This window comes from Ursus arctos, unplaced genomic scaffold (genome assembly GCF_023065955.2).
Source record: "Ursus arctos isolate Adak ecotype North America unplaced genomic scaffold, UrsArc2.0 scaffold_20, whole genome shotgun sequence".
Classification (NCBI taxonomy): Eukaryota; Metazoa; Chordata; class Mammalia; order Carnivora; family Ursidae; genus Ursus; species Ursus arctos.
Window position 1 is genome coordinate 15,036,196 of NW_026622875.1, and position 25,059 is coordinate 15,061,254.

Consider the following 25,059-nt stretch of genomic DNA (forward strand, 5'->3'; position numbering starts at 1 on the left):
CAGGAAGCGAGAGGGTGGATCTGGCCTAAGGGCTGTAGACTTAGCATGGGGCAAATTCTAATGCTTCTGGAACCACTCAGGGGATGCAAAACCAAGAATACCAGCTATCACTCTACAGGGCTTTCTTACACACTTTTCTAAGTATTTTACCTGGACGGACACAGGGAGAGGTGGGGCTTACGGCAAACTGGAGAGCACATGGCCCCAACCAATCTTCCCACCAGGCAGAACTTTCAAAAACCCCGTGCTCATCAATCAAAATTCTTTTGTAAGTGGCTTGTGACTAGGCATGTCCTGTTTATGTCTCCCCTCCCATCTAGAATCATAATAATGAGACAATTATTCAAAGAAAAAGCACATGAACAATCTCACTCAATCATAGTCACATTCAGTCAGACTTCTGGTCCCAGTCCTTTCACCAGAGGAAGCTCGGGGATGCGACTAGATAAGGGACCCTTAAGTAAGGCCAACCCAAATGTAATCTTTTCCAACTTCTTCATGTTTTCCTCCCATACATATAGTAAATTCAAAATTAATTCAAGGACTGCATCCTCACTACCCATCGTCTTTTAATAAGCCTCGTGGAGGGCGCAGAGCACCATACTGGTGCTGAGGGGTACGAAGGCCATAGGATGAGGCACCTTCTCTCAGGTTGTTCACAGCACAGGGCCAGCCCGCTTCTGCTGACTTGGGGGGGGGGGTGTGCTGTAACAGAAATATAAACACAGTGCTGTGTTTTAAATTCTTATTTGGAAGAAAATCTTCATGAAGGGGAGGGGACTTTTAAGCTGAGTATTTAAAGATGCACGGAAGTCTGTCTAGTAGAAAGGGAGGCGAATGACATTCCATGTAGACGGAAGAATGTGACCTAAGAAAGAAAGAAAAGAAAAGCCCACAGAATTGTGCAAGACCTTGAATAACCTGTTAAGAATTTAGACGCGATCCAAGATGGGGTTTCTCAAGCTTGCCACTATTCGTATTTTTGGCCTGGGAACTCTTGTGGGGGGCTCTCCTGTGCATCGTAAAATGGTTAGCAGCATCCTTACCCTCCGACCCCGGAAGCCAGTAAGACCCTCCCCCAAGTTGTGCAGCTCAGAATATCTCCAGGCATTGCCAAAAGTCGCCTGTGGGACAAAATTCAGCTAAGAACCTCTATGCTGAAGACACTCAAGACACCAAAGGAGGGAACGGTAGGAATAGGTGTGTGTTGTAGGAACAGTCCTGGCACTCAGCTAGGCCTTTGTGCTCCGGGTGTAGTCCTAGCATCAGCATCACTCGGCAGCTTGTTAGAATTTCAGAATTTCAGGTGAAACAGAGCAAGTAAATCATAATCTGCATTGGAACGAGATTCTCAGGGCACATACACATTAAAGTCTGAGAAGCACGGTCTAAAGCAGAGTCTCCTAGTTCTATTATATTTCTCCATCAGCTAAAACTTAGAACCCAACCTCCATAGACATATGGTTATAAATTAGTATATTTATTTGTAAATAAATATTTGTACCATATTTGTACCACTGTATTAATGCATTTTTGGTTTTTCAAAAGATGAACACAAACAAGAAAAGTAAAAAGGAGGATATATAGATCCATAATTATATAATGAAATTAATTAATAATATAATTAATATTTTATATAATTTATATAATATATAATTTGTACAGTTAATATAAAGCTATATATAATTTTATAGTTATATGTATAATTTATATTGTTTTTATATAAATTTATATAATTTATATATTGAAATTTAATGTGAATATTATATTTGTATATTAACTAATTTTAATTATCAATATTATATATAAATAATAATATGTTAATTAATAATTAATATATAGTTATATATTGATATATAAATATACATCAATATATAATTTAATTATATATAATTAAATTATTATATAATTTTATACAGAATATACAGAATATATTAATAATTTATATGTCATGTAAATTATTCATTATAAAACATATTAATATATTATAAATTATATAATATATTAATAAATATATTGATTTATTAGTAATTATATTAATATATGATTGCATATGATTAATAATTGAATTATATATAATCATGTGATTAAATTAACATCTTCTTCCTATTATCCTCTGGAAACCATGCCTACAGAGGACTAGAGAGAGGAAAAGACAACAGGCCCGGACCTCAGCTAAATGGCCATTCTAGTCACACCAGTGACAGATCGTGAAGGTCTGACTTAGAGCAGTTGAAGAGGAACACACTCAACTTCTATGCCTCTTGTGATCACTTTAAATATACTTTAAATATGTAGACACACTTAAGTATTCATCAATTTAGGTATCGGTAGTTGTGAAATATTCTAGTCCAGCCCAATTATTTAAAGCAAAGTCACTGTGTCATTTCCTCAGGCAAGGAAAACTCTAGAACTGGACTCATCCACACGAATGGACGGCTTGGTCATGTTCAACAGCTTCCTTAGGCTGACTTTAACATCCTCATGGCCTCTGAAAACATCTATGATACTTTCTATGAGGTGTTTTTTTTTTAAACATACATTATTTTAAATCTTTGTTGAATATAATAAGTTGTGTTCCTCCACAGCAATTAATGGAAGAATGTTTGGAAATAACCAAGGTCTGACGTTCCACGTTGGGGATGAGGTGAATTGGTATCTGATTGGCATGGGGAGTGAATTTGACCTGCACACGGTTCACTTTCACGGCCACAGCTTTGAATATACGGTAAGAGCCTTGGACAGCTTCGTTTAATTATTGCCGTGTCTTGTTGGGGCAGCATGGCAGGATAACAGGACTAGAAAGGAAATGACCCAGCCAGAACTGAAGTTCAATACCTACAGTCTGTAACATATCAGGTACATGTAAGTAATTATACATTTGGCTCTTTGTGTCCCATGGACATTCAGTAAATGTTTGTGAAAGCATGAAGCGCACTTCTCACTCTAATCTGGTGTTACTTGATAGGTAAATACGACTTCTATAATCATCTTGAGTTTCACCCTTTCTATCCCATCTTGTTTTTTTCAAACCCTTAGTAACATAAAAGAAAAACACTTGGAACAGTCATACATTTTGCCACATTTTCTTTCTCTATTTTTCTGAACTTAATTTAAAGCAAATTGCAAACATCATGGTTCTTCACCCCTAAAAACTAAAACCATGTGCATCCTTAGACTAAGGAGAATCTCTGCCCCACCGTGATAACATTATCACACTCCCAATGTTAACTTTAATTCAATAATATAATCTGTCAGGGCGCCTGGGTGGCTCAGCTGGTTAAGTGTCTGCCTTCGGCTCAGGTCATGATCCCAGGGTCCTGGGATTGAGCCCCGCATTGGGCTCCCTGCGCTGCGGGAGAGCCTGCTTCTCCCTGTCCCTCTGCCTGCTGCTCCCCCTGCTTGTGTTCTCTCTCTGTGTGTGTCAAATAAATAAATAAAATATTTTTTAAAAATTATATAATCTATCATATAATCCAACCAAATAGCCCCAGTTGTCCCCAAAATGCTCTTTATAACTTTTTTTTTTTTTAAATCCAGGATCTAATCATTTATACATAGCATTTGGTTGTCATTGTCATGTCTCTCCTAAAAGAAGAGATTTCTTTTTTTTTCTCAATCCTTCATGACACTTCACTTTTGAAGGGTCCAGGCCAGTTGCTTTGTAGAATGTCCCATATTCGGCCTTGGTCTGATAGTTTGCTCATGATTGGATCCACGTCAGACGTTCTTGACACGAACAGCACACAGGTGATATTACGTGCTTCCCATGCATCACACCGAGGGGTACAGGCTGACAACAGGTGCTGACATTGTTGGGGCTGTTTGATAACTTTATTGAGGTGATGCCTACTATGTCTCTCCATTTATAACAGCATCATCTTCCCCTTGTAATTAATAAGTGATTAATAAGGGATTTTTTAAAACATATTTTATTCTCCAACTATATTTCACCTTGTAGTTATAAAAAGAACTCACTGATGATTGTTGCCGGAATCAATTTTTCCGTTGGGAGTTATAAATGGTAGCTTTCTAATTCTGTCATTCCTTCAGCGTTTGTTATAAAATAAAAATGTGGATTTAGGTGACGCTTGGATTTATGGTAACTTTTTAAGATAATTATTTTCCTCTTTTTCTGTTTTATGTATTCTTAGTCTCTTTATAGCTCTGTCTGAATAGCTTTTCCCCCACCACACCCTCATGCTCTACACCATTGTTGTTTTACTGACCGTCTTTGCCTGGCCCTTTCTCTAATTTATTACAAGAATTTTAAGTTTTATCCTTCCCCTTTTCAGTGTCCGGGTTAGTGTCTTTTATTTACTTAAGGAGCATTTTCTTTATCTCTTCGTCCTAGTCCCTTTTATAAACATTAATGTACCATTGAGAACCAATTCTGTTTCATGCATTTGGCACCTCACTTAGTCCAGCCACTTGGCATAATACAGTGCATCTTTCGGCTCTGATAAAAGTTTCACGTAAAGCTTTCCTGGATTCGAGATGTATTATGCTCATAGCTTCTGTAATGCTCGGAGCCTATCTCAGGCAAATTCAGTGAGTGTGCATGACTTGATTGGCAAAGCTTTATTGGATGTGCCGCTTTTTCTGCTGTCCTTTAATAAACACATTGATTCCTTCTTTGTTTTGGCTGAAACAAACTATTTGTTTTGGCTGAAAAACTTTTTTTATTATTCTAGGGAATTTTACATGACAAACTAGACAGAATAATATAATGAACTCCGTTACCCACCACCCAGGGCCAACAACCATGACCTTCCTGTTCTTCCATCTACATTCCCTGTATTTTTGAAGGAAAACCCTTGATATTAGGGTTGTTATTCATAAGTGTTTACATTAGACTTTAAAAATTAGAACAAAAGAGACAGATTTAAACTCTGGTTATAATTTTTTACAGTATGTTTGATGTTCAGTTCAGATCAGTTCATTTCAGCAAATGCCTCTGACATTCCATTGTGTGGAGACAGAGGAAATCCAAAGAGTTAGCTCTCAGGGGCTCGTTCTACACAGACGATTATATTATTTAATAAAGGCATCAAATTAAGTGGAATTTGTGCTAACATTTCTATAGTGTTAATTAAAGCTAACCTTGATTAAGTACTTATGTGTCAAATGCTATGCTTAGTTCTTTGCGTGGATTTCTCATCGAGCCTTCCCAGAGATAGACACTCTTTTATCACCATTTTATAAGGGAATAAAATGAAGGATTAACAAGACAGAGAACTTTCCCATAACAATAAGGAGTAGAAGTAGGATTTGAACCCCCAGCTCTAGAGTCCCTCACTCTTAACTGCTTCACAAAACTGTTCTTTTCAGAACAATCCTATTAAATTTAAGAAACAAAATGAACAAAGAAAAAAGGAGATGAACAGAAAACCAGACTCTTAAACACAGGGAAGAACTGGTGGTTGCCAGAGGGGAGGTGAGTGGGAGGGTGTGAAATAAAGGAGAATAAGAGTACTCTGATCGTGATGAGCCCTGAGAAAGGTATAGAATTGTTGAATCGCTATATCGTGCACCTGAAACTAATATAACACTGTATGTTAATTATACTTGAATTTAAAAACAAGAATAATCCTATTCCTAGTACCAGAAGCTGTCAGCTCTCACCACTCATCCTTAACCTCTTTCAGATGATCACAAATAGTCTTCCCCTCCCTTGAGGTGGAAATTAATTACTCCAAGGTTAATGCAGCCTCTGGGTTTTACTCTCTGGAACTCCCGGGTACAGCAAAGTAGCCCTCTGGGGTTATTCACTTGGTCTTGGAACAGCCAGTTACCTGTTCCCTAAGGCCATGGTCTCCCTTGGTGCCAGGGCTCCAGATACATCATGCACATTTACTGGTGCCTTAAACATCGTCAATTCTTAGTTAAAATTGTTCAGTATTGTTCTCTACATTTTCTGACATCTTAGAAATGAATCCATGCCACCCGTTTTGTTGTCCCTGTAGATGCAAAATTAATCTTCCTAAATGACAGTGGTTCAGGCTCCAATCTACAGCCTGTGGAAAACAGCCCTGCCTCCCTGCTTTCCACTCTCCAATATCTCCAGGGCATCTTGAGAGCCTGTTTCTAGTCACCTCCCACTCTCACTTCCTGTTTCTGCTCATCTCCCTTACCTCTCACCTTCCATGACTGGTGTTTTCTCATCTCTGTGCATCTCCAGAATGGAACACACCCCCATTTCCTTTGACTCTCCTTAACCACCACAAAAACAAGGCCATTGTGGGTCAGAGACTCTTAGTGAAAGTTTGGAGGTAGATGAAGTCTTCCCCCCCACCCAGTACTACATGGTGAAAGCATTTGACAGTAGACACCCCTGTATTCAGTTATCCCTCTACCATGCGTCACCACGAAACACTGGCTCTCCGCCTTTTCCTCTCACACTCAGGACTTCTTTCCTCACACTCTTCCTCTCTAGACTTGCTTGACATCTGTCCTCTCCTCAAATTACTCCAGATCCCATCTTGAGCTGCACTCTTCAACACGCCCCCACCCTCCAAATACCTCCCATTGCATTACTCAGAGCAATTCGTCTCCTTCCTATGCTCTTCCAAGTCCATCCTAATCCAGCCAGGCCAGGCCTGGGGCTTCATCTTTCAAAATCAAAGTAGCCTGCAGAGAAGGTAGTCTTCTGAACATCCGGTTCTCTGCTTGGGAGAGAAAATAGCCCTTAAGGCCCTCAGTCTTTCGTCCCAACCCCAGAAGGCAGACGAGCTCCTCTCCTTCCTGTAACCACGACTTTTCCTGATTAGCTACCTCTCAAGAAACGTCATCTTCACATCACCCACATCCTTAGTTAGAAATACTTCAGTTAAAACTTTTGGGATATGTAAGACCGGATGTTGTCTGGAATCTAGAGCATTCTTCTGCAGGAGATACTGACAAGGTATCTAACACCAAGAATGACACGAGATCCCTTTAGAGGGAGATGTTTCTCTGTGGCCTATCCCTGAAATGTTCTCAGACTTGCCCCTCCTCTAAAACCCTCAACTGTACTCAGAGGAGAAGTGCAGTGGCACCTAATGCTTTCTAATTGTCATCTAACAAAGTATATTAGAATTGATAGGCTGTGTAAGTGACGGATACCTTTTATAAGTTATTTAATGATGTTTTGTCTCCTTATTGAGGATACGGGACTGTATCGCTCTGATGTTTATGACCTTCCTCCTGGAGTATATCAGACTGTAAAAATGTATGCAAGAGATGTTGGGACCTGGTTATTTCATTGCCATGTTAGTGTTCACATTGAGGGTGGAATGGAAACCACATACACTGTAATCGAATGAAAAGGTAAGCCAAATTGATTCGAAGTAATCGTATTTAAATAAATTCACTGTTTATACAAAGATATCTGATCCACTGAACATTTACATGATCCCACACACAACTCATTCACTCAAAGATTCCTGTTCTGAGGGACATCTGGGTGGCTCAGTTGGTTAAGCATCCGACTCTTGATTTCAGCTCAGGTCATGATCTCAGGATCATGAGGGGGAGCCCCACATTGGGCTCTACTTGAGATTCATTCTCCCCCTCTCCTGTTGCCCCTCCCCCACCACACTCTCTCTCATTCTCTCTCTCTCTCAAATAAATAAATAAATCTCAAAAAAAGAAAACAAAAACCAAAGATTACTGTTTTTAGATGACCAAGAAACTCTGGTTTTATCTTCTTTCTCAAACTTAGATAACTTTCTTTTTTTTTTTTTTTAGGATTTTATTTATTTATTTGACAGAGAGGCAGCGAGAGAGGGAACACAAGCAGGGGGAGTGGGAGAGGGAGAAGCAGGCTTCCCGCTGAGCAGAGAGCCCGATGCGGGGCTTGATCCCAGAACTCTGGGATCATGACCTGAGCTGAAGGCAGACGCTTAACGACTGAGCCACCCAGGCACTCCTTAGATAACTTTCTGATCTGCTAAAAGATACTCTAGAATTAAATGCATTATTTCTAGATTTATATAATATATGCATAAGGATTTGAATAATTTAGGGACGCCTGGGTGGCGCAGTCGTTGGGCAGCTGCCTTCGGCTCAGGGCGTGATCCTGGCATTCCGGGATCGAGCCCCACATCGGGCTCCTCCGCGGGGAGCCTGCTTCTTCCTCTCCCACTCCCCCTGCTTGGGTTCCCTCTCTCGCTGGCTGTCTCTCTGTCACATAAATAAATAAAATCTTTAAAAAAAAAAGGATTTGAATAATTTATAGAAGATGAAACACAAATGACTACTGAGTCTATAAAAATATCTAACCTTGCTAATAATCAAATCATTTAAACATTGTATTTAAACAACAGTCAGATACAGTTGTTGAGTAAGGAACTATTGATTTGGCAAAGATTTCTTTTTTCAAAGATAATATCAATAACACTGTGGTGAGATGGGTGCATTACATATACTCTGGTAGAAGTATAAAGTGTTTCCACAACCCTTGAAAAAACTAAATAATGATTACGTATTTTTTCATATTCAAGTGACACTTTATTTCGTCTCATTCCCATCTCCCTTTTCTCCAACACATTTTACTAGAACTTTAGGATAAAAATAGTATCTTTGTTTCTGAGATTTGCATCAGTTCCTTACTTAGGCTATCGGAAGTCATTACCCTTTGGTCTCTTAATATGATTGTAATATTTTTTTTTTTTTTTAAAGATTTTATTTATTTATTTGACAGAGATAGAGACAGCCAGCGAGAGAGGGAACACAAGCAGGGGGAGTGGGAGAGGAAGAAGCAGGCTCATAGCAGAGGAGCCTGATGTGGGGCTCGATCCCAGAACGCCAGGATCACGCCCTGAGCCAAAGGCAGACGCTTAACCGCTGTGCCACCCAGGCGCCCCTGATTGTAATATTTTGACTCAGTTACTTCTTAGAACATCATGAAACTTTCTTTTCCACAGCATAAATATCTTTCTGATATGAGTGTTGACAAGTCCATGAGCAGAGCTAAAGCTGCTGAAGGAGAAACACCAGGGTGAAGGAATCCAGGGGGCCCTGGCTGAAGATTCACGGCAATCTATCAGGAAAACAAGCTTGAAATAAATGCGGGGTTTTGGGGGTTTTTTGGTTTTGTTTTGTTGGGTTTTTTTTTTTTTTTTTGGCCAATTTTGTGTGTGAGCTGCTTCCTCTTTCTGTAAACTGTGCCACTGGAGCAGAGTTTCTAGTGGTGTTAACAAGGCTTTCAACATATGGCGAAGGGGGTGGGCAAGTGGAACAAAGAGAGCAGGTACAATCTGAAGTCTAGCTCGGTTAGGAAAAAAATACGCAATCTAAGACTAAACTGCACCATCACCAAGCATCAAAAAAAAAAAAAAATTCTCATAGCATGGATGAAAATTAGAATCAGTCTTTACAATGCAAATCCATATATTATTATTAGATGGCAAGTTATAGAATGTATAAGTGTCAGTTTTCCAAAACCAAGAATAAGCACTCATGCTCTGACTTTGTCTCTAGCAATATTCACATTTGGGATGTGTTCTGTTACAAGTAACAGAAAACCCAGCTAAGGGGATTATCAATGATGTTGTCTCATATTTTTAAGTAATTTAGGAGGCTGCTAGGGTTGGTTCAGCAACTTGATGGTGCAAGGGCTGGTGTCTTTAATGTCCTTGGCCTTTCCCTCATGACTGTTGCCTCCTGGTTGCAAAATGGTTGCTGCAACTCCAGATATTGCATACACATTGAAGGCAGAGAAGAAGGAAAAAAGAGAAGCACCAACCACATATTCTCCTCTTATCAGGAAAGTAAAAGTCTTCTGAGGAGACCCAGCCAACTTCTTCCTATGTCTCATTGGTCAAACCTCTATTATCTGCTATTCCTAACTGCAAGGAAGGCTAGGAAAGAGTTTTTGTAGCCTTTGGAGAGGAAATAACAGGAAGAGGGGAATACAAATGTCTTGTGGGTTGGCTAACAAACAGCTTATGACTTTGACAATAAGTAAGAATATTTGAAATCAGAAATTAAATAAAAGTGTTCAACATGAGAGTTGAAACCAAAGCCAGACTTTTCATTCCTTTTACTGTTTCCTTTTCAATATTTTGTCATGCTTTGACATCTTTGGGGACCTTGCTAGCTGGGAAAAGACTGCCCCCCCCCCCGACCTAGTTAATTCCTAGAGATAGTGAACAGCTTGCCAGTGAGCCAGACTTTCATATGCAAACCAACTGATCCCTGAATCCATACACCCAACCACCTTCTTTATGTAATTCTGGAGCCAAGTACCAAACAAGTAGAGACTGTTCTTATGCCCCAAAGCCCACTGAGTATTCAAACTAGCCAATCATAAGCTACTTACTCTGCCCTGGCTTGCCTTTCCTACACACACCCCAACAAAGGCTGTGGCCTGTGCCTCCCCCAGTATCTGCTTCTGCCTCCTGAACAACTCTGGCCCTGTGTGACATGTGTGCTTCTTGTGTCTAGGGGAATTGGAACTTTTCTTTCAATTGGCCTCTTTGTGTCATCATGGAGTCATCTTTTATAAATTAAGACCCAGGCACAAATCAAAGTGTTAAGAGGTATACAGAATGTATTGCACCACATGGAATAGAAGCAAGAAGGAATGAGGTTAAACATAACAAGAGAGGAAGACGTTTCAAAAAAATTGCAAATTGGGGACGCCTGGGGGGCTCAGTCAGTTAAGTGGTTAAACATCTGCCTTCTGCTCAGGTCATGATCCCAGGATCCTGGGATTAGGCCCCCAGACAGGGTCCCTGCCCAGGTGGGGATTCTGCTTCTCCCTCTGCCCCACTCCCCAGCACCCCACTCACACTCTCTCTCTTTCAAATAAATAAATAAATAAATAAATAAATAAATAAATAAATAAATAAAATCTTTTTTTTTTAAAGTCACACATTGAAGTCGTATGTAATCAAGCCTTGTGAATAAGTTATTCTTTAACCTTTTATAAAAATAATTCTACTATTTTGGTTCCCTTTCATTGCTAACGAATCCCATGCTTTGATTTCTGCCTTGTTCACAGCATAAGAAAACAAGAATGGAGTCATGGGAATCCTTATGCCATTAAAAAACAAATCTCCTTCTCTGTTGTAAGGCAGACCTTAACACCATCAAGGCTTTTGCTAGATGAGAGTCTAGGCTTTTCTCCTCCCCTGCCTGTGACAGCTCTACCTGCCCGTGTGTGCTGAACAGAGCCTTGACCCACTAATCGGCAGCCAAAGGGGATGGAGCAACCAAAGACCGATCTGTGTGATCACTCCCTACTGCTCACTCCCTAGTGAGCAGGAGAGAAGAGGATCAGCTAGGCTTGTGCTATACTAGTTCCAGGGCACTCATTATCAGAGTTCTGTGTGTAACCACACTGATAACATTCCAGAGTTGCACAATTTCCTGTGAAAAAGATAGCATCGTGGTGGTCTGACTGGTCATGTACAGAGTGACCTGTGATTTCATACTGTTTCCTGCTGTCACAAAATGAAAGACTGTCCTTGGCGGTTTGTTTCTCAGTAATTCCGATATATTATATTAAAAGCCAGTTTTCATGGATCAACCAAAAAGAAACTAGAGGGTATAAGCAGGAATAGTGGAGGTAAGGAGATATTGAATCTTGCCAGACAGAAGTAAAACTAAAGCTTCCTTGATTTTAGCCATTATCAGCCCCAGGATCTCTTTTTTTAATCTTTTTTTTTTTTTGAGAGATTTTATTTATTTGAAAGAGAGAGTGAGAGAGCACGAATTGGGAAGGGAGGGGCAGAGAGAGAAGCAGGCTCCCTGCTGAGCGGGGACCCTCCCCCCAACATGGGGCTCCATCCCAGGACCCTGAGACCATCACCTGAGCCGAAGGCAGATGCTTTACCGACTGAGCCACCCAGGTGCCCCCAGCCCCAGGATCTTAATTGTTAAATGCAGATAAGACTCACCCAATCCAGAAATCTTTAAGACAACAAAAAAAGAAATTGTGGAAAATGATTAAAACTTGTGCTATGTGACTCTACTCCGGTTACTAAACAGTTAACTTGGCGCGCAGTAATTATTTATAACAAACTATAAATGTGTGCCCCAGGGTTCTGAGGTAACAACATTCTGACACACGCGGTTAAGTGGACGAGCTACTTGGTCCCATCCAGGTTCCTCTCTTCTTTTCTTGCAACGCTCTAAGCCTGCTGAGCCTCTCCTGGTGGGCCCCCTGCTCTTCTTGGCTCACTCCAGTTTATGCTGCTGTGACATTTCTTGAGCACAGATGTTCTCAATTGCAACATTATTCAAAGTTCACTTTTGAGGTCCACCCCTGGAGTCACAGTAAGGGGGTTTCCAGTAAATGACCCTGTCAATGGCTGGTTGTTTATTAGCCCACAATGGCCTCTTTTTATTTAGACAGTACTGAGGTTCAGAGCATTCTCCCTACTTCCCGCCATTCAGCAGCCATATGCCTTTTAATGGGAAGGGTAACTGTCACAAAATAGGACAGAAATATGGACTTCAAGACCCTTCCTGCATTGCAACATGAAATATTTACTCCCACTGCGCAGGGGTGTTACTATTTAACCATCTCATTTTACCCCCATGTAGGGGATGCTATCCATATACATTCTGAAGCCCTCAGTAACTACCTGAGCGGTTTTTGTTCGTTTGGGGGTGTTTTTTTGGTGGGATTGGGGTAGACTAGCTGAAAGAAGTGACAGGATTGTTGCTGTGATCTGACATTGTCCTCACATCCCTCAGGGCTGAGTTTGAGCATGGAGTAGAGAATGAGAAAGAAGGAAATGCCGGGAAAGCTGCTGGCTCCGTGAGGGCACATTAGCTAAAGGGGGCTCTAGAAGGAGGTCTTGGGACATCCTGGGCGATGTGACTCAGTTTTCTGTATCAGGGCAATTAGTTAAGAATATTATGACTCGGTGAGAGAAGCATCTCTACGACGTGCCTTAACGTGGTGGGTCAATTCAATTACCATCTGGACAACAGTCCGCTTGGACTGAGATTTTACAGGTGAGGAAACAGAGGCCAGGGTTAAGCATCTTGCCTGATGTGACATAGTGCCGTCAGGTTTTCATCTTCATCCTGCTGTCTTCCCTGGCACTCATTATTGTGCTTCTCGGATTTGTTTTTCTTCCTAGCACTTGCTGCTAATAGGGGCTCTCTCACCTTCCATTTGTACATTGTCCGTCTCTCACAATTAGAATGCAGGCTGGTGCAGGTAGGGATTCACGTCTGCTGTAGCCCCGCACTTAGAACAGGACCTGCGCACAGCAGGCTTTTCGGTAGCACGTACTAAACCAATGAATTGTACAAACATCAGGGTCCTTTCTCCTATACCAGTCTATTTCTATAAACAACTTCGGGCAAATAATAATGCATTGAAGGATTCTAGGGGTAAAGGTCATATTAACACAAAATGTGCAGTGTTAACAACCAGGATTTTCTGTTAATAAACTTCTGTTTACTTCTGATAATAAACTTCTGTTTACTAAGACCAACCTTTGCCTTTGCAAACAGATGTACTTATGTCTGATTTCTTTGACAATAAAGCAGAGTTATCAACCCCTGTTACGCTCTGTTAGTTATTTGCATATAGCAATCAGAATAATACGGTAAGCTTTCTCTGCAGATGTGTGCAGAGCATGCAAAATAGATAAATCCTTCAAAATAAGATTCTTATTGTGGGGTACTTAAATTTGGCATGCTAAGTATCATGTTCTGTATCATCAAGTTGCAACTAAGTATTGTAAGCCGTTTCAAAAGTAAAGAGTGACATGTTTAAAGCCACTTTGCATAATTTCCTCCTGATTTATTAAGAGTTCACTGCGTGCAGGGCACTATACTGTGGCTTATTGTTCGAGGAACAAAGGGAGCATTTAGAGATGATTCTTGCCCTCCTGGAATTTACACAATAAACGGGAGAAAGCAGAGTTATGCACACTCTAGTGGCTCCAACAATCACTGTTGACTTTTTATTTGTAATCAGAGAAGCCTGGCAACAGGAAACTTTTCTTTCTGGGTTTACGAGAACTGAGCTGAGGTGGGAAACGTTATTTGCTTTGACGAAACAATTTACTTTTGTGCAACATTAAGTTGTGTCAGTCAAGCAAATAAAGGAAGAAAGTATAAAATTGCCTGCTTCTGATTTCACTTCATTGCTTCTAAGGCTCCAAGAGGAAAAAAAATGAAGATTTTGTGGCTGAGTATTTTTCTAGTTTTATATAGTAACTCAGCCTGGGGGAAAGAGAAGCATTATTACATCGGAATTATTGAAACGACTTGGGACTATGCCTCTGACAACGAGAAGAAACTTATCTCAGTCGACACGTAAGTTACTATTTTCATTGTTTACAGACCAAATTTATAAACTATCAGTTAAAAAATAAAGACAATAAGATAAAATATTTTATTAGTTTGTTGCATATAGAAACTGCAAAATGTGGACTGGAGATCCAGGAGAGCTTTCTAAATCTCCTCTAAATTTCTGGGCATTTTTTGGTAAGGGGGAAAGGCTGCCCTACTCCTTTCCCTTCGGTCCTGGGGGGGGTCTGCGGGAGCTCCCTATTATCTCCTCTGATTATTATTTTGTCTCTCATCAGGGTTCTATCTTCTTGTCTGTTTATGCAGAAGATCCTTAAGTTAAATAATGACAGTGTAAAATGTTATGCTTATCATGCCATTTATTGATTACTAGTAGGTAAGAATAAAATGTTTTTTAATCCTTTAAAACATCATTTATAGAAATCAAACACAATTTTAACAAATATGACTGCCCCCAGTACTTGTTGGATGACTCCACACAGTTAATTCAGTTTGTCTCTCTCAGTCTCAGCTTGCTAATCTGTAAAATGGAGATAAAGAATGCCTCACAGGGTTCTTTGAAGAATGGGTGCATGTAAAGCTCTTAGTACAGTGCTTGGTCCATCACACATGTACAAAAAATATGAAATATCTATTGTGATGGTCCCCCCAAAAACTCTGTGTAACTTAAAGTTTTCATGTTTTAGGTGAAAGCCCCCTTATTTCAAGCAATAGTCACCATACAGAAAAGCAAGAGTATAGTTCTTGACATTTTTATAATGGAAGTTTATATGGAGGTCATCATTTTTAATAATGCTAATTAAATATTTATCACCACACCCAATACTCACTACTTTTAAAAATGTATTTTAATGGTGATAAAGCACAAATGAACACAATGACCATCAGCTGCTAAGATTACATCTTTAAAAATAGCCAAGCAGGTATGCCGATTTTTATAACCGTTGATTCTGTTGACAGGTATTTGCTATTCTTGTTCATTTTATGTATGTTTGAAATTTTTCACAGTAAAAAATGAATGCATAGCTGATAATAATATCTAATTGTTAAGTTATTAATTTAGTAATATACAGTAAGAAAAGTTTCTGACCTAAAAGTAACTGATTGTAAACAAAACTAATACATCTTGCAATAACTTTTTTAAAACCCAGGAGCGCCTGGGTGGCGCAGTCGTTAAGCGTCTGCCTTCGGTTCAGGGTGTGATCCCGGCGTTATGGGATCGAGCCCCACATCAGGCTCCTCCGCTGGGAGCCTGCTTCTTCCTCTCCTACTCCCCCTGCTTGTGTTCCCTCTCTCGCTGGCTGTCTCTCTCTGTCAAATAAATAAATAAAATCTTTAAAAAAAAATAATTTTTTTAAAACCTGGTTTTGAGGTAGTATTCTCTTCTTAGGAATATGACCTATTTTCATGACTTCACCAAACTATTTTGTGTGAATGCTATATTTTCTGATTAAATACAATGTAAATTATATATGGTTTCTATAGGGAAAAAACACATTTTTTTAAAAAAGTACTGCTGTACTCCATGCCCGCATCTGCCATTCTTCTGCTATTATTCATGATCCAAAACCAAATCAGCTTTACTGGACATAAACTAAGTGCAAGACATCGACCCAAGCATGCTTCAATAAAGAAGTCTGTAATTCCAGAAGTGAGAGAAGAGAGAGGGAGTTTATTAAGGATGTCCGGGGAGGGGGGACTGGGGGACAGAGAATACCTTTAGTTTTAAATACTCTTGTGTCTTGTCTGTGCTTAGGGAGGTTGCACAACATTGGTTTGACAATCCGTGGCTTCAACAACAGCCCAGAGCCATGTGGCTCTAAATGACACTGCTCCCTCTGCCTGTGATCTTTCTTAAAATATATCTAAACTGTGACTATTGAATAGAGCTTTAGCGATTTCGCTCATACGATACTAAACTTTTTGTAAAGATGAGTTTAGGTAGCAGCTTGTTTCTCCCTTCTCTGACCCTGATTACCAGCATGTCCAGCAGTCTTAGTTTGTTCAGGCCACTACAGCAAAATATCACAGACTGGTAGCTTATTAACAACAGAAATTTATTTTTCAGTTTTAGAGGCTGAGAAGTTCAAAGGCAAGGTGCCAGCATGGCCATATTCTAGTAAGAGCTCTCTTCCTGGTTCATAGCATTTTCACTGCATCCTCACATGGTGGAAGAAGCTACGAATCTCTCTGGAGCCTCTTTCATAAGGCACTAATCCCATTTATGAGGGCTTCATTCTCATGACCTAGGCACATCCCAAAGGCCCCATCTCCTTATCCAGCACACCGGAGGTGGCCCTAAACCTCCAGAACCCATATATACGATGAGCTATCACTCTCATGGTCTGTATTATATTCAATGGCACAGTTGACTTTAAAATAGGGTGGTGACCCAGCAGAGGAAACAGTCAACAAAACTAAAAGGCAACCTAAGGAATGGGGGAAGATATTTGTAAGTGTCTTTTCTGATAAAGGGTTAGTATCCAAAATCTACAAAGAACTTATCAAGCTCAACACCCAAAACACAAAAAATTCAGTCAAGAAATGGGCAGAAGACATAAACAGACATTTCTTCAAAGAAGACATACAAATGGCCAAAAGACACATGAAAAAATGCTCAGCATCACTCATCATCAGGGAAACACAAATCGAAACCACAATGAGATATCACCTCACACCAGGCAGAATGGCTGAAATTAACAACTCAGGAAACAACAGATGTTGGCAAGGATGGGGAGAAAGGGGAACCCTATTACACTGTTAGTGGGAATGCAAGCTGGTACAGCCATTCGGGAAAACAGTATGGAGTTTCCTCAAGTGACCCTACCCTATGACCCAGCAATTGCCCTCTAGGTATATATCCAAAGGATACAAACATAGTGATTCGAAGGGGGCACATGCACCCCAATGTTTACAGCAGCAATATCCACAATAGCCAAAATATGGAAAGAGCCCAGATGTCTTTTGACAGATGAATGAATATTACTTAGCCATCAAAAAAAATGAAATCTTGCCATTTGCAAGATGGAGCAAGAGGGTATTACACTAAGGGAAATAAGCCAGTCAGAGAAAGACAAACACCATATGATTTCATTCATATGTGGAATTTAAGAAACAAAACAGATGGGGCGCCTGGGTGGCACAGTGGTTAAGCGTCTGCCTTCGGCTCAGGGCGTGGTCCCGGAGTTCTAGGATCGAGCCCCACGTCAGGCTCTTCCTCTATGAGCCTGCTTCTTCCTCTCCCACTCCCCCTGCTTGTGTTCCCTCTCTCGCTGGCTGTCTCTCTCTCTGTTGAATAAATAAATAAAATCTTTAAAAAAAAAAAAAAAAAGAAACAAAACAGATGAACATAGGGGAAGGGAAGGAAAAATAAAATAAGATGAAAATAGATAGAGAGGCAAACCATAAGAGACTCTTAACTCGAGGAAGCAAACTGAGAGTTGCTGGAGGGGAGGTAAGTGGGGGTAAGGGGTAACTGGGCAATGGGCATTAAGAAGCACACTTGATGTAATGAACAGTGGGTGGTGTATGCAACTGATGAATCACTCAATTCTACCCCTGAAACTAATAATACAGTATATGTTAACAACATTGAATTTAAATAAAGAAATTAAATTAATTAATTAATTAAAATAAAAATAAGATGGGTTGATGATCTGGGTGTGCCTCATCTAAACCAGAGAATTCCTAGTGGAAGAAGAGGAAGAAGAGATTTGAAGTGATTCAACAAACCGCTGCTGACCTGCATTTGGAAGAGACCGCTTGAGAAGGAATATGGGTGGTTGTGAGGAGCTGGGTAAGGTCCTCAGCTTACAGCCAGCCAGCAAGTGCGGATGTCGATCCTACAACCACAGTGAACTGAATTCTGCCGATAACCTGAACAAGTTTGGAAGTGGAATTCTCCAGCGCCTCCAGATAAGTGCTCAGCCCAGCCAGCACCTTGATGTCAGCCCTGTGATAACCTGAGCAGCGAAGCCAGTCACGCCGTGCCAGACTTCCGACCCCCAGAGCTGTGAAATAATCAGTTGGTGTTGTTTGAAGCTGCTATGTGATCCTTTGTTATTTGGCAATAGAAAACTAATGTTCTGTGTCTCCACTGATGAAGCCAAGAACCCAGAAACTTTTCCCATATATTACCTACATTTTAGTAGCCATGTCTAAACATACACCAAGACCACTCAAGTGCTTTCTGAATTTATGGAAGGATGTAGCATTATTATCATCACTAAGGCAGTGTAAAAAAATTTTATTTAATTCCACTACCATTAAAAACTCACTTCTGAGTGTGACTCTACCAGAAATTATAAGGGTTGACTATAGGATTCTAGAAGTTGGGGGGATAAAAAAGAGGGATGTGATTACTGAGAGGGAGACAGTATCTATTATAATGAGTAGAAAAGAGCATGTTACAATTCTCAACAGGAAGAACTACAATTAATATGAATTATCTGGTTCAAAGATCAACTATAATGGATTCTTTTGACTGAATATCTGACTGGCAGACTTCCTGCAAGTTTCCAGTAACTGACCCTTGTCCCCAGGCTGTGCTCTTGAAATTAAATAGACATCTTCTAATGATCCTTTGATGTTCCTTTGGAGACAGAACATAATCAAATAGACCTCCCTCAGAATATCACGTGATATGAAATATTTCCCAATTTGGTTAAGTTAATTTTATTTAAAAAAAAAAAAAAAGATGGGAAACATATTTTGCATATTGCTGTGTATGTAAGAAGAATTCCAAATGTTAAAAACCCAGAATATGTTATAACTTCAGATCAATTATTTCAAAAGCAGTTTTTGCCTCCCCCAAATCTCTGTGTACAAAGAGTGAATCCTGAGGCTTAGACAAGGCTCCTCCTGTATGAGGAGGTGATTGACACAGGGCAACTTTTGAGCAACAAAGGCATTCCAACAAAATCCACTGCATTTCATTGAAATGGGATGTTACATATTCTCAAGTGTTTCCGAGTCACATTCAGAAAATATATATACACAGTATATTTGAGTGAAGCCTTAAGAATTTGAGGGCCTATGTAAAATGTGTGTCAAGAGGGCATTTTCGGGGGCGCCTGGGTGGCTCAGTCATTAAGTGTCTGCCTTCGGCTCAGGTCATGATACCAGCGTTCTGGGATCAAGCCCTGCGTGGAGCTCTCTGCTCAGCGGGAAGCCTGCTTCTCCCTCTCCCACTCCCCCTGCTTGTGTTCCCTCTCTCGCTGCCTCTCTCTCTGTCAAATAAATAAATAATATCTTTTAAAAAAAAGGGCATTTTCGAACACAGATTAGAATCTCAATTTAAATATCACCAGGGCCAATCTCCTCCCACTAGGAGACACTGGAGAACGCTGCCCCTCAGACTTGGATGGGCCTGTGTAAGACTGAGTGCGCCAGGGTCTGCTGGGGCGACCAGAGAGGAACTCCATCTTTGTACTGTGAGCCTGCCTCAAGTTGTACTCTCATGAACCTCCTCATGCAGTCCCATCTGGATGAATTTGCTTTTAATCTCAGTGGCCTTCAGTGCCTCAGAATTTTGCTGTTGTTCAAACATCTACTTATTAGGACTCCTGTTCATGTTAACGCTGCAGTGTTAGAGGAAGAATTCACCCCCTGTCCTGCTGTTTTCCCATGCATTTTGATGTCCTTGAAGTCCCTCTGAGTCTTTCTGAATTCGTTTTTCTATTTTATTCTAATGAAATGGAAACTCCAACACACAATTAGAAAATGAAAACAATTAGGAGAAATGAAGCAAAAGATGTCACTTCTTTGTTTTCTAACTTCCAGCTTGGCCCCCTTCCCATCAACAGGGTTCATTTCTCAGTGAACAATTTGAGAAGCCTGGGGTTCACGCAATCCAGGAAAGATGGCGTCCTCGATTTACGGTGACAACGATGAGATACTCCAGTCCAGGGCATGGTGCTCTGCTATTTTCGGCACCCACTGCTGCTGCCCACGCTCAGCCACCAAAACCACGGCAGAGCAGCTATTGCTCATTGGCTCCAGCACTCAGATTTAATCTGATGTCCTCATGCAGCTATACCCACAGAGGTCTGGCCACTGCCAGGGTATGGTCTGGAAACAGAACCTGCCACTTTTCTGTCTCACTGTCCCAAGAAATCCCACTGCCTCTGGGATGAGGCAGCTCTCTTCCCCTTCACTTCGGAGTGTCCCGTATTCAGGTTGCCCGTGGCCCAGAGCTGCCCGCCCACAGCAGGACACACGGGGTGTTTGTTAGTAACCACGAATGCCTGAGGCCCAGCCCAGACGCGCACCATCGGAATCAACGGGGCTGGCACTCGGGGGCTTGCATTTCATCAAGGCCTTCAGTAGATTCCCAGGCACACTAAAACTCAGGAAATATTAGGCTGCAACCCTAGATTTTTTGAACAGCAAGGCCTTTAAACTCTGCAGCAACATTAGTCCAGAGCTCCCAGACAAGCCCTCCTCTTGTCTTGAAAAAAGAAGGAGAAGTCTCTCTCACTCTTTCCGGTGAGCTTGCAGCTGAGGAAGTGACGAGGTTTATTCTCCAGTCAGATCTTCCGGCTCCATGGGGATTGAGAAGAAACCGTAAGGCATCAAAGTCACTGTGGTGAAAAGTTGGCAACACACACACACACACACACACACACACACACACACACACACACTCACACGAAGAAACACAAACCTCAGATCATCAGCCTGAGCGTTCACAGTGTTTGTTCTATTGGAAGAGATCCATTTGCGGCGGGGCTTACCAAAGTCCAGGTTTTAAGTGGGTTCTCCTAAATGGGTAGATGGTGTTACCCACAAATCGATCTCCCTGAGCTATCCAGAGCCTTCTGTTAAGGACAACATAAGAAGCACTTTAAAAGTTCAAATACCAAACTCACTTTCTTTCTTTTCCTTTCTTGTCTTTCTCCTCCTCGCCTTGTTCCCCTGACCCAGTTATAATTTAATTTGCTAATATGTTTAGAAAAGTTTTGAGCAACTATGAATCAGCCACTAAGCAGAATGTAACCATCTAGTGTTCAAGTATTTTCAGTAGCAAGGGATTAAAAGAACGTAACGGTAATTTGAATCCAAAGATAATTTTAAAACCCACATATATTGCATGCATCAATTCCAATCTTGGTTTAGTGCTGCTAAAAGAAATACAAATTAATTAATTTAGTGTCTTTAATTTTATTTACATAGGAAAAAAATATATGCACACGTTGAAGTCTCAAATATCCAGATTAACTGCTTATAAACTCATTTTTTTTCTAGTAGCTGAAATGTATACCATAAGTGAGTAATGTCTTAATATTTATCTTAATATTTCACTTTAACTTTGTATTCTATTTCATAATGCGTCTGGGCTTTAACATAAAAATCCTGTAGAAAAATGCTCTGGTAAGATACACCATGATTCTCTGCTACACACCTGATATGAGACGCCTCACATAATTAAAATATGAGGGTAAGTACCCGCTCACCTCTTCATTTTTTGGAAGCATCCATATGACAAAGGCAAACATTTAATGTGATGTGATTATTAATCTCTCTTTAGTTATATGAGATGTTATAATTATAATGTTACCCCCGAAATGATGGCTTCTGATAGAGTCGTCTTCTTTCCTTTGCAGGGAACACTCCGATATCTATCTTCAAAATGGCCCAGATAGAATTGGAAGGTTCTATAAGAAGGCCCTTTATCTTCAGTACACAGACAAAACCTTTACAACGGTTATAGAAAAACCTACCTGGCTGGGGTTTTTAGGCCCTATTATCAAAGCTGAAACTGGAGATGAGGTTTATGTACACTTAAAAAACTTTGCCTCTAGGCCCTACACTTTTCATCCACACGGAATAACTTACCATAAGGAACATGAGGGTAAGTTCAGCTCATATTCTAGCTGGAATTTCCTTTTAATTCTCAGTAGGGGCACTTTTTTAACTTCTAAGATTATGGCCTCCCCTCCTGGATAAGATCTATAACTGTCATTTAGCTCCAAGCGACTTTATTAAGAAGTATTTTGGTTCATCGTAATAATGCTGAGTTTCCCTTGGTTGCACTTGCTTGTGTGAAGTGTGAGCGTGGGATTTCCAGGTAGACTGCTAGAGTGAGTCAGTGAGAACTGGGACTTCCCGCCCAGCGCCCCGTAACTCGCCAGCCAAAGAGAATGAGAGAACTAGGCAATGGGCATTAAGGCCTAGAAAAGGCACATGTCCAGAGGGAGGAAACAGGACTCGACGTAGGGATTTTCTCACCTCTGAAGTTCCTACGTGTGAACATACTGTGGCCATTGTCACGTGGCATCCTAACTTGGGATCAACTCTGTTTCAGCTCAGGCAGTCAGAATAGTCTCCTACATCAGCCAAATGGTACACATGGCTGCATGACCCAAGAGCCACAGCTGAAATAAAATTAACCAAAATGTCATTGGAATGTAGGCCTTAGAAACCTTGAAGATGGTACAGGAAGAACACAGATTAGGTTTGGTGTCTCTGATCTCATTTTTAATACTTGATGATGGTAATGATGATGATGGTATTTTGTTGTGGGTAAGAGCAAAGGCTCTGAAAGTAATGGACCAAGTTTCAAGTGCAGCCTTGCCTTTTATTGGCTGAAGGATCTTAGGCCAGTTACTTAAATTCTCTGTGTGCTTCAGTGTCCTCATATATAAAATAGGGACAATAATAGTACATAGTAATAGCTCAATGAATGTCACGTATTATCATAAGCGAAAATGCGGAGGCCATGCTAATTGAAATTATAAGGATTAAGTCTAAAAATGAAGATAAAGTTCGATTTTTTAAAATTATTTGTTTTCTTTTTTAAAGAGGTATTGCTTTGCAAGGTGATTGTTTTGACCATATATTTTTGTTTATTCTTCTGAAACAAATAAATATACTCATGGCATACAGGCTGACTGCCATCTTATTTCTTTTTTTTACAATTTCATGGTATATTAGGGCATTACTCATTTTTAAGGTATGGTAGTTATATTGTGTTTCTGTTAAAAAAATAAAAAAGAGTCCTTATCCTTTAGAGGTACATATTCAAGTATTTACAGATGAAATGATATGATGCCTGGGATTTGCTTTAGAATAATTTGATGGTGATGGAGATAAGAGTAAGTAGGTGTAAGGATGAAACAGGATTGGCCTTGAGTTGATCATTGTTAAAGCTCAGGTGATGGGTACATAGAAGTTCATCATATTATTTTCTCAACTTTTATACGTTTTTGGAAATTTCCAAAATTGAAAGTACAAAATTTTTAAAAATCTGTAGTTACTTCATGGGCAAAAATTTTTATCATATAAGATGTTTCAAATTATAAGACAGAGTAGCCATTTTGCTCATGCTTCCATACCATGACCCAGAGCAAAGGTGGTTCTTTAAATTGCAAACAAAAAGCCACTATTCTCTATCTATTACTACTCCTTTAAGATTCAGTAAGTATCAAAAATAATAACCAAATTTTCTGTGAAGCTGCCAGACCCCCTAGTCATTAGCCTCTCACTCCTCTCTGTTCAAACAGGACATCACTACATCCCCAAGGGAACACATCCTAGAAATTGAATACATGTTTGCTGAATAAATTAATGGACCATCTAGTCTCTCATTTAAGTTCAAATACATTAACTTTGTAACTTTATCGTGTATTGCCTCCTAGGGGCCATCTATCCTGATAACACCACAGATTTTTACAAAGCAGATGACAAAGTGTATCCAGGCGAGCAGTACACATATGTATTGGACGCCAACCAAGACCAAAGTCCCGGTGAGGAAGACAGTAATTGTGTGACCAGGATTTACCATTCCCACATTGACGCTCCAAAAGATATCGCCTCAGGACTCATCGGACCTTTGATAATCTGTAAAAAAGGTACATTTTTTCATTGTTGATCATGATGTATGACCAAAAGGCAAGAGACGGGGCAGTTTGGTTTTTCTTTTTTTTTTTTTAAATATAAGTCAAGTCTTCTGTGTTACGATTGAGTAGGTAAGGTTGAGAGGGGGTGATTCTAGAAAAAAAGGAAAGAAAGAGCAGGGCAGGAAAAGAAGAACGGATAAATGGAACAAGCATTCCCACACATTGCTAAACTGCAAGAAACATGCTTTCCTAGAAGGTAGGTTTGCTGTCCCCAAGTTCCATCAGTGGTGTTGAAGAGATGTGGGACTACTGAGTGTGACGCATTAGCGGCACTCCATGGTGTTCGGTCTGCAGTTATCTGTATTGTGTTGGTGAATGTAAGATCACAGTATCTATTTCTAGCATCATGAAAAACACCACATAGCTCAAGAGCTCGAAATCTAATTCTTCCTGGAATAATGAGTTACCTGCAAAGACTTAGTGTCTCACCGTATGGCTGTATGCACCAGAAGATGTACACACAACTTTAAATTCCAACCTTCTCATTTGCCAAAAAGTCTTGAATAGTTATGTGGTCAGTGGACATCCAGATATGTGAGGATCTCCAAGCCCAGGATACCGACCATAAAATTTCCTAGGATTTCCATGTCTGTAAAACGGAAGTGGCTAATCCAGATTTGTGCTTTATAAGAAAAATAAATCTTTAAAGCTATAAATCACCTGCTAAAAATACATGCTAAAGATTAACTTCTACTAAAATAGTAATTTTTCACTTCAGATTCTCTGGATTATGAAAAAGAAAAAAATATTGACCAAGAATTTGTGGTGATGTTTTCTGTGGTGGATGAAAATCTCAGCTGGTACCTAGATGACAACATTAAAACCTATTGCTCTGAACCAGAGAAAGTCGACAAAGACAATGAAGACTTCCAGGAGAGTAACAGGATGTATTGTAAGA

General features: G+C 40.2%; 2 protein-coding genes across 4 annotated transcripts in view; both read left to right on the plus strand.

The window, feature by feature from the left end:
* Positions 1 to 10,002, plus strand: part of LOC113254046 (ceruloplasmin-like) — a 31,609-nt gene extending 21,607 nt beyond the window's left edge. Inside the window, exons 17-19 of the mRNA XM_048216254.2 lie at positions 2,589 to 2,728; positions 7,146 to 7,308; positions 8,907 to 10,002. Of these exons, the coding sequence (XP_048072211.1) occupies positions 2,589 to 2,728; positions 7,146 to 7,304 (299 nt within the window). The 3' untranslated portion in view covers positions 7,305 to 7,308; positions 8,907 to 10,002. The remainder of the gene's footprint in view (positions 1 to 2,588; positions 2,729 to 7,145; positions 7,309 to 8,906) is intronic.
* Positions 10,003 to 13,880: 3,878 nt separating this feature from the next.
* Positions 13,881 to 25,059, plus strand: part of CP (ceruloplasmin) — a 58,576-nt gene continuing 47,397 nt past the window's right edge. The window contains exons 1-4 of one of the 3 annotated variants that reach the window (XM_057315794.1): positions 13,881 to 14,268; positions 21,867 to 22,114; positions 23,901 to 24,113; positions 24,880 to 25,053. In XM_057315794.1, the coding sequence (XP_057171777.1) occupies positions 14,126 to 14,268; positions 21,867 to 22,114; positions 23,901 to 24,113; positions 24,880 to 25,053 (778 nt within the window). In that variant the 5' untranslated portion in view covers positions 13,881 to 14,125. The remainder of the gene's footprint in view (positions 14,269 to 21,866; positions 22,115 to 23,900; positions 24,114 to 24,879; positions 25,054 to 25,059) is intronic. The other 2 variants (XM_048216042.2, XM_026497254.4) reach the window with 2 other exon arrangements.